The following is a 10,581-nucleotide window of genomic DNA, read 5'->3' on the forward strand; positions in this document are numbered from 1 at the left end:
TATATAAGAAATGATCCCCAATAAGAGAACTTGTAAAACAGTTAATCCCACATGCTTGTGGCATTGCCAACTTGGCCACATTAATATAGATCGTATCACAAGGTTGGTAAATGATGGTCTTTTGGATTTTCTAACTGTAGAAGATCTTCCAACTTGTGAACCTTGCCTTTAGGGTAAGATGACGAAGCGACCATTTACCAGTAAATCTGAAAGACCTAGGCACACTTGACCTACATACTGATGTATGTGACCCCCTGAATGTTAGGACACGTAACCAACACGTTTATTTCATAACATTTTCCGATGATTACTCACGGTATGGTTACGTGTACCTAATGAGACATAAGTTTGAATCTTTTGAAAAGTTCAAAGAATTCAGACAAGAAGTCGAGAAACAGTTAGGAGAGAAATTAAGACCCTTTGATCAGATCGAGGTGGCGAGTATCTCTCTGACCAATTCGGAGACTACTTAAAGGACAATGGGATAGTATCACAATTAGTTCCTCCTGCTACACCACAGTTAAATGGTGTGTCAGAAAGGAGAAATCGGACTCTATTAGATATGGTTCGATCACTTATCGTCCACTCAGAGTTACTCACATCCTTTTGGGGTTTCGCATTAGAGACTGCGATTTACGTGCTGAACCAAGTTCCAACCAAATCCGTTCCTAAGACTTCATATGAGCTATGGACCGGTAAGAAACCAAGTGTGAGACACTTGAAGATTTTAGGTTGTCCAACACATGTTAAAAGAACTAGTGCTGACAAATTGGAATCCAAGACTACTTGTTGCCTATTTATAGGTTACCCCAAATGCTCTATAGGTTACTTGTTCTATGATCCAAAAGAGCAAAAGGTGTTTTGCAGTCGAAATGCCCACTTCCTAGAGGAAGATTACATCCTAGATAATCATCATCATGAAGTTGTTTTTTATGAGGAGAAACCAGGGGTAGTGGGAGATGTCCCACTAGCTCCAGAAAATAACTAACCTAAAAGATCTACCTGGGTTTCCAGACCTCCAGTTTGTTACGGCTATGTCCAAGAAAGTTACTTGGTGGAAGCTACGACCAGTGAGGAGGATCCCGTGACTTATTCGGAAGTTATGTTGGACATAGATTCCTTGAAGTGGGTAGATGCCATGAGAGCTGAGATGGACTCAATGGAGACCAATGGAGTTTGGATTCTAGTAGATCCGCCCCTTGGGTAAAGGCAATTGGTTGGAAATTGATATATAAGAGGAAGAAGGGCCCCGATGGTAAAGTTGAGAACTACAAGGCTCGTCTTGTGGCGAAAGGGTACACTTAGAAAGAGGGAATCGATAATGAGGAAACCTTTTCGCCTGTGGCCATGCTTAAATCCATTATGATCCTGCTAGCTGTTACAGCTTACCAGGACGACGAGATTTTGCAAATGAATGTCAAACCACGTTCCTAAATGGAGATCTTACTGAAGATATCTATATGCAGCAACCACAAGGTTTCAAAGCTGTAGGTCAGGAACACATGGTATGTAAACTCAACCGATCCATATATGAACTTAAGCAAGTTTATAGGAGTTGGAACATCCGGTTTGACACTACCGTCAAACAGTTTGACTTTAAGCAAAATTCGGATGGGCCCTGTGTTTACAGGAAGACCAATGGGGATAAGGTTACGTTCTTGGTTCTGTATGTAAATGACATTCTACACATTGGAATTGATGTAGGAATGTTAACTACAGTGAAAGTGTGGCTGTCACAGCAATTCTCCATGATAGATCTTTGAGAAGCCTCCTACATACTAGGTCTTCGACTCTATAGAGATAGATTGAAGAGGATAATAGGATTATCCCAGTTTGCTTATATTGACAAAATAGTCAAGAGATACAACATGGAGAACTCCAAGAAAGGAAATGTTCCTTTCAGGCATGGAGTCACTTTCTCCAAGGGTATGTCTCCCAAGACTCCTGAAGAGATTGAGGGCATGAAAGAGGTTTCCTATGCCTCAGCCGTAGGGAGCATCATGTATGCCATGCTGTGCACTCGTCCTGACATTTCTCAAGCTGTGAGTGTGGTAAGTAGATACCAATCTAATCCAGGCAAGGAGCATTGGATCACTGTGAAAAACATACTAAAATACCTTCAAAGGACAAAAGAGTTTTGTCTGGTATTCAATGGTAGTTCACTATAGATCCAAGGTTATACTGATATCGACTGCCAGTCAGATCCAAATGGTAGAATGACTATATCTAGTTACATCTTCACAATGGGGTCCTGAGTAGTAAGAATAACAGTCTACAACCCAAGCCGAACACATTGCTGTAAGTGAAGCTGCCTAAAGAATGAAGGTGTTCATTATGGAATTTGGAATTCAACACATCACCCATTCCACTGTTGTGTGACAACACTGGATCTACGGGAGATTGATGTTAAAAAAGTAGCATCAACGGAGAATGTGGCAGACTCATTGACTAAGCAATTGGCCCAGAAAGTGTTTGAGAAACACGTGGAAAGTTTGGGACTCCGACTTGTATCCGATTGGACCTAAGTGCAATTGGGAACTGTTAGACAGTTATGCCCTTAGCTCCAATCAGATTGATGTATCTTTTGACATTTATTGTAAATGAATAAAGTACATAATTGATTTGTGTCATTGTGGTGTGTTTCTGTGTAATACCCTTAAACTAGATACTTAATGAGACTCGTGTTAGTTTAGAATCTTCACAGCCGTTGGATAGATCAGGGAGATTTATCCTGCCAAGGCTGACACTGATGTACCACCAAGTTGGTTGGGGTGGCTTGTCTCAGCTGTCAGGGTGAGACCTGAGGTACATGCAATGTGGGTTTTCTTAAAACCCCGAACCAGACCAAAATTCCAGTATTGCCCTGAACCTTGGAGATAGATGGGCAAAACTGGAATGTTACACCTGACCCATTGACTCGATTATGGTACTGCACTAGGTGTTGGATTGGGCTGTCTTTAATATGCCAATCAGTGAGATCCTTAGAGGGGGTTAAAACCTTGTCATGTTGGAATAGTTCGAGAATTCATCTGAGTGGGTGATCATAGTGACAAGATCAACCCCTTTGTCATACAAAGTGAATGATCGGGGATGCACTCTCTGATGAAAACCTAAAACTGCCGGCAGTTGATTTCAACCATTGAAATTTGTTTTGCAAAATATATTTATATAAAGATTACATATATACATATTATGGTTTCAAAATGTTTGCAAAAGGTTTTAATTCCCGGGATCCATGTGAGTAGAGAGTGCAACACTGTTCCTTGCAGCCGAGGGAGAGGTCCTCTCTTGTCGGATAGTGGTTGATCATTATGGGCTAAGAGGTTAAGTGTAAGACCACTGAGGGTAATACCTAATGGGCTAATCTTGCATCTGCCCACAGTCCTTGGGTTTTCATAAGGTGGTTGGACCAAAGGACCATTTAGTGTAAATGTTAGGCTCATTAAGAGCCCATGGTGATGGACTTAGGGTTTCACTGTCTCCTACAGTGAATTCGGCTAGGCCTTGTAACAAAGGCTGGGTTGAACTCATGTGGCTGATGTGTAGATCAATGTTTGGGTCCCACGCCATACAAGGAGAGCCAACTGGGTATTATGTTAAGAGGTTAAGTGAGCACATAAACTTAATGGGCCTAAAGCCCAATTCGAACTGGGTTAATTAGATTAATTAAATTCGGGCAAATCTGGGTTTGGATCAGTAGATAAGGATAAGAGAATAAGTCCTATCCACTTAAAGACTCCAAATCCAAATTAAGATTTGGATCTAGAAACTCCTAATTTGATTAGGATTAAGATGATCTTAAACTACCGATAAGATAAGGGATTATCCTTATCACTTAAAGAATCCAGATCCAAATAAAAATTTGAATCAAGAAACTCCTAATCAGATTAGGAGGTTGTCTCTTTAAGGCTATAAATAAGAAAGCAGGGTGGAGAGTTCTTCCCTGTTCTTGCCGCCCCTACCCAATTCGATCTCCACTTGTGGGAGTGATCAAGAATTGTTTTTGATATTGTTTTTTGATAGAAGAAGCAATCTAAAGTCGTGCTCACCAGCCCTCTACCCTATTCTTGCTGAAGAATTCGGTTCTTGCTGAAGAGCCGTCATGCTGATTCTGCTTCAGTTCACACTGTGTCATTTTCAGTGGAAGCAGTTTTTGGTTTTCTCCTTGGGCGTGAACACCTTCATTGGGAGTTACTATTACTCCGTATCAGCTATATCCCTCTCCTCCCCTTTGGTTTTAGATCTGGTCCAGTTTGGTTCAAGATTGATCTTTGAAAATGCAGTTTTCTAAAATAGGGAATGCGATTCCCAGATGGGAGAGAAATTTTTTGAAATTTCGCCCAACCTTCCTGTAGGGTTTGGCCATCTATATGATGGATCTCTTATCCCTTCAGGGTAGAGCCCCTGTTTTTCATTGAAGAGAAGAAAAAATAGGTTTGGGCTGGGTGGACTGAAGAACGATGGAGTTCTCCTTCTTCCTTCTTTAGTGTTTGGTTGAATGTAAGAAAAACCCTACAACAAACAATAGTTGAAAAATATTTGTCAAAAAATAAAAAACAATAGTTGAAAAAAAGGCCCTACACAAAAGAAAATAAGACTTTAAAAATACAATTTTACTATGTATGTAAAGGGTGCATCTTAAAAAGATTTAAAAATAAGACTTTTTAAGTATGTAAAAGGTGTATCTTAAAAAGATATAACAACCAATTGGATCCAAAATTTATCAGGACTTATTGCACTAGGCACCTGCCTAATCGCCTAGGTGATTGCCTAATACTCTGGGCAAGCGCCTTATAGTAAAATTGTCAGTCTTCTTGGTGAGTCGAGGTCTGGAAAGCACCTAGTCACCTAGTTGTTGCCTTGACAACTATGCCATCTTAGTCTACTCTACTCTCTCTCATTTTATCACCAATTGGAGCTACTCCTAAGTTCCTTTGAATGACTTCATTCCTGATCCTATTGGAGCTGTTGGCATATGCTATATTGAACTTTCATAGACTTAAAGGCCTGAATCAACAAGCAAACAAGAGCTTAAAGGCCTGAATTTTCATTCCTGATCCTATTGGAGCTGTTGGCATATGCTATATTGAACTTTCATAGACTTAAAGGCCTGAATCAACAAGCAAACAAGAGCTTAAAATTCTGTCTACTCAACCCGTTCTTTATCTTTATCTTGATCTTTATCATCATCATCACGCCCCGCTCCCTTTTTTTCTCCCTTTTCTTGGACAAAAATAGGTGCTTAGCCCCCTATATTTTCTGAATTTTCTTTTCTTCTTTTCCTTCGCATAAATATGTTGATTTTCTATTTTCTAATTTGAAGCGTATACTTTTTTTATGAAGTTTATAGGTAATCAATGAAAGATGGTTTATAGTTGCTATGGAACCAAGGAAATTACCCTAGGATTCATGGTTTCTATGTAAAAAATTCCATCGCCTAGGCAACTAGGTGACAAGGTGCCCCCTATTGCGTAGCTTTGTCTTGACACCTTAAAAACTATGGAAAAGAAGTCGTAAGCGCCATATCACTCTAGAATCTTTTAGACACATTCATTTGTATCAATAGAGATTGAGCTGTATCTAAAAGGTGGCATTTTTTTTTTCTTTCAGCCACATCACTTTGCTGAGTATATCACCAGGTTGTGTGATCATTTTTTTATGGTAGATAAAATATTTTATTAAAGGAAAAAATAGAAAGTACTTGAAAGGTGTCCAGTATTCACCCGGGAGAAAGAGAAATCAACCTACAGCTGCCACCACCCAACTCTAATCCTTGGCAAACTATTGGCTAGAACAATCCAGAAGACAAAACTTTCCACTTTAAACCCTATTGAAATAACAGCAGACCCAAATGATAAAACACTTGCAGTACCAACACCATACTTCCCTACCAACAAGAAAACAACAGCCACACACACCCCTATCAAACTATAAGAAACCAAACTCAAAAAAGACCATATTGCACCTGCACAAAAGAGGTTGGCTCCATTGCTTAGCTCGTGAATGGTAGCGTCTTTGCTTCTCTTGGAGCACTTTTTTGGTGACCTTTTTAATAGGATCCACACCAAATAAAACCCCCTTTCTCCCTTGCAAAAACCTTAGAAACCTGCACCATTCAATTGTATTTCTGCTTCCTGAAGCTCCTTACCGCATTAGAAATCTTCTCAAACTCCTTAAGCTTCCTAGGAATCTTCTCAAACTCATGCAAATTCCTCTCATTCCCCCGTCCCAAGAAAAACAACCGCAATGTTTTGTTGACTTCCACCTCTTTGTTAACCAGCATATCCAAATTGACTGAACTCTTCAGTCTTCACTAAACTTCTAACTGCATGAGTTGGATGCTTAAACCACTTTATATATACAAAAGTATAAATGCAAAGAAAAATAAAGAAAGAAACCACTTTATTTACAACAAATCTTTCCTCAATAGCATTAATAATTAATAAAAAAATATTATTAGATGCTTAAACCTTAATTTAGAAGTAGTTGAACATAAGTTGGTTACAGAGAGGACCTAATGGACAGAAAAGGATTTTTTTTGTTAAGATTTGATTCCACATTCCCTGTTTTTAATTTGGATAATTTGTTTTAGATCAGATCCAAAATCCTAATTGCACTCAAATATAATCCAATAGCCCATAGGTCAGATTGGATATTGAATCAAATTCACTCTAAGGTATTTTGTTAATCGAATCAAACTTGAATACAACTTGTGATCCGTCCTAATCTGACCTGGTTACAGTCCTGACAATAGTCAGAGGTGCTTCCTCATCCAATTCATAGGCCTTTACTTTTTCTTTACGATTAATTTACTTTTGAGATATATCTGAGTCGTGTTTTTCTTTCTTCACAACTTCTCCAGTGTATCACCATGAAATCTGGAAAATAAAGATAAGTCCTGAGATTTGTTGCTTTATTAGTTGCAGAGGAAACCAACGAAGAGGACGAGGAGGTTCTACTAGCATTGGCAGCATCTATGGAAAACACAAAACCAACTTACACTGATAAAGAGGAACCCAAAACTGAAGAGGCTGAAAGCAGCTCTGCTAAGAAAACTACATATCCACCTCTGCCTGAAGAGCCCAAGGGTGACAGGAACCTCCTTTGCAGGGTTGGTATCCGCCTTCCTGATGGACGTAGGCTTCAGCGGAATTTCCTCCGCAAGGATCCAATACAGGTTTTAACTATCAACACTTTCTATGTTGAATTGAATTATTCATCTCCTTGGATGAGTCATCATATTGCATTAGTTAAGAGGGGCAAATGCACTTCTATACCTATCACCACAAAAGAAACTATAGTTTCTGTTCTGCTACTATAAAGAAAAGGCTGACTATTCTCTGATGGACAGCCCTGGCAAACGAAAACACTGGAGTCTGCTCGATGTCATAGTTTCTGTTTTGCTGCCATTACCATTCCTCTATTTATTTTGTTATTAGCACTTGGACACTATAAATATCCATCTGTTTAACTAACCCAGCCTTGTCCAAGTTCCTTGTAGCATCAGTTTTTATGGTTTGGTCGTTGTGTTATTGCAGTTACTTTGGTCCTTCTGCCATGCTGAACTTGAAGAGTCAGAGGCACGGCCATTCCGCTTAACTCAAGCTATACCAGGAGCTTCAAAGTCTCTGGATTATGACAGCAAGCTGACCTTTGAGGAGTCGGGATTGGCAAACTCGATGATCTCAGTTACTTGGGATTGAAAGGGTTGTGTTTTGATAGTTTTATGAGATTTCTACCTCTTCGACCGCCTCACCATCTGCACGGAAGAATTTTGATGACACTCTTTGTTTTTGTCCAAGTGATGAGTTGGATTTCGGTGGAATGAATAGGAGGTATATATGGGAATCACGAACTTTATCTAATCGTTTTGTTTATTGTAAATATATTCCACCTTATGACTATTTAGTATAATTTGTTTAGCGTTTGCGTAATTGTTATTTTACTTCCTTTTTCGTTTCCTTTGAAATTATATCTATTTAAAGAAAAAATGCTGAAAATTAAACGGTTGGCAAACAGGTCAACTGACTGGATCAAATCAACAAATTATTGGGGTCTATTCACTAAAACTGGGCTCAAGTGCTTGGATCGTCTTCCTGACACCAATTCCTTTTTTTTTTTGGCGCATCTAGTGATGTAGGGGTGTTATTGGGTCGGGTTAAGTGGTAAACATAAGTCAACATCAATGAAGTTTTGGGTCGGGTTGGAATTGAGCCTGTTGACATTTCAACATTGAAACGTTTTATATGCATGGCATTGGTTTGAGTATATATGTTCTATATGTGATGGGTTGGATTGGGTTTGGTGTTGTATCTATGGTTCAAATTATCCTTACTTGCTATATGCAAAATTTGTATATTGAGAGTTTTTATTGAGCAAAACTCTAATCCTTTTCACATTTGTATCATCAAATGACCCATTATTACGAGAAATTCTTAAGATGTTTTCAGCCTACTATTGATCTGGATGGTTGAACTGTTATAACTGTCACTTAACATTTTTTTGGGTCCGGTTTTCGTTAAAGCCAAAAATTGGTCAAACTGTTGGCTTGGTGAGAGACCTATTGACTAAGGTGGTTGAACTGTTGATCTATTTGACCTGGTCATTGGGTCATGGGTTATAATTTACAAAGATACAGTGTATTGAAAATTAGGGAAACTAAGCTTTGCCCTTGATCTTTTTGGGTTGAGCATTTTTTTTATCTGCTTTGGATTTTGGGTTACTGTTGAAGAATTTTCCCTTTTCAGGGGCTGTAGGCCTTTTGGCTTGCTATTTTTGTCAAGTCTCTTTTGGCCTCAAATTATAGTTTTTTTTTTTTTTTTTTCTCATGCCTATTTAAATTCCAACTACTATTATTTTATGTATATTGGAATTATAACATGCTTTGGCCTTTTTTGTTTCGGAAAGGTAAAAGTTTAAATTGAGTTTTGTTAAGCAACAATCAAGGTTAAAGAATTAAAAACACAGAATATAGAAAAGTCAAATTTAAGAGACATTAGGGTACACATTGGTGGGAAAAAATCAGATTACACATGGATATTTTAGAGAAACTGCAACGAATCCTTGAAAAATGCAGCAATAACACTGAATCCGAGTATAAGATGATTAAATACGTGGTACATGCACATAAATACATATTTTGGTTGTTTATGTGAAGCAAGGTTTAAAATAGTGACACATATAATAGACAATGATAGTATATTGTGCGTTTCCAAGTAGTGATACTCTACCTTTTACACATTTTTTAGGATGATAGCTCAGAGATGGATAACTAAGGATGGGCATTAACATTTGAAAACATTAAAATGCCAAAACTCTTAGTATTTTCCAAATTCAGTAGTTTCGATACTGGTATGATATGCATGATTCAATGCGATATGTGTTGATCCTTGGTGTGAAGTGTGAACCATTAAAGACACTTGGAAAATGTGAAAAAGCCATAGAACTAAAGATATGCATGTATATGGGTTTTCTTGATTCTTGGGAGTAATATTGTTCTTATTATTAGCATTTATAAATATATTAATTAAAAAAACAAATTTTTTTAATAAATATGTACTAAGAAGTGAGCTGATCTTTTCTAGAAAGGAACCGAACTTAAATAGCTTTTTTGGCTACCAAGTATTATAAAATGAAAACCAATTTTGATATAGCAAATATGGGTGGGCTACAACACAAGATTTTATGTAAGATAGGTGGTGCTTAAATTATCACAATAAATTCACACCATAAGGACGTAGGTTGAGACAATGAAAATTGAAGCCCATAGAGAAGAAATGAGATCCAATCATACAAAATACCTCTATAGTAGCACAAGCAATGCTTTGGCACTGGATCAGAAAAACCATAGCTTCCCTCTTGGAAGACCAAGAGAGCAAGTTAGAACCTAATACTCTAATAGATGCAAAAGCTTATGAACGCCAATCACTGGGGTAGCCAGCCTGGATAATGCCAAAGTAAGTATGAAGATAAGAAGTCGGAGGAACAAAGGGAAACCCATGAAACAATACCTTTGGAATCATAATAAATGTTTGACATCAATCCAATTAGGAGTTGGAGAGCGCGTGAATGACAAATCTTACAACCAAGGTTCAAAGTATCGGTACATATCAGCCCGTATCGTTCTAGGACCCCTTCGATACGCCCCTACAGTGGATGTATCGGGGGTCTGACCGGTTCAGGGGGTGGAGTCCTAAACCGGCCCCCTGAACCGGTTGTGAAAAAAAATAAAAAAACCAATAAAACGCAGTATCGATTTGCCCAATACACCGGACATATCAATATTTTGAACCTTGCTTAGGAGACATTAGGTCTAGTAAAGGTAAGTAAAGCACCAATAATACTTCTAAACTCAATTGGATTGGAGAATGGATGACCAGAATCTTTCACCAACTTACAAAAGTGCCATAGGGTAAGGACAGGTTTAGTTTTATGCATTTTAGTTCAATGAAGAAGATCAGAGATATAATGTTGTTAGGAAAATAATAGACCGTTGGAGTCACGAATATTCTCTACCAAGGAAATAGGGTAATGGACCAAGGTCCTTCCCGAGAACTTAGAACTCATAATGCAAATAAGATG

At 38.2% G+C, this 10,581-nt stretch overlaps 1 protein-coding gene across 7 annotated transcripts in view; it reads left to right on the forward strand.

Annotated features, from left to right (window-relative positions):
- The window catches only part of LOC104606991 (UBX domain-containing protein), a 51,582-nt gene extending 43,178 nt beyond the window's left edge, over nucleotides 1–8,404 (forward strand). For 2 of the 7 annotated variants that reach the window (XR_016085481.1, XR_736875.3), the window contains 3 exons: nucleotides 6,921–7,177; nucleotides 7,539–7,835; nucleotides 8,020–8,404. Coding sequence is in view for 4 of the 7 variants with exons in the window: in XM_010272471.3 (XP_010270773.1) it covers nucleotides 6,921–7,177; nucleotides 7,539–7,703 (422 nt within the window). In the remaining 3 variants the exon portion in view is untranslated. Of the gene's footprint in view, nucleotides 1–6,920; nucleotides 7,178–7,538; nucleotides 7,935–8,019 lie in introns of those variants that run through there. The other 5 variants (XM_010272471.3, XM_010272473.3, XM_088903100.1 and 2 more) reach the window with 3 other exon arrangements.
- Nucleotides 8,405–10,581: the final 2,177 nt, after the last annotated feature.

The sequence above is a fragment of the Nelumbo nucifera genome, chromosome 4, assembly GCF_055504915.1.
Source record: "Nelumbo nucifera cultivar China Antique chromosome 4, China Antique-T2T, whole genome shotgun sequence".
Taxonomy (NCBI): Eukaryota; Viridiplantae; Streptophyta; class Magnoliopsida; order Proteales; family Nelumbonaceae; genus Nelumbo; species Nelumbo nucifera.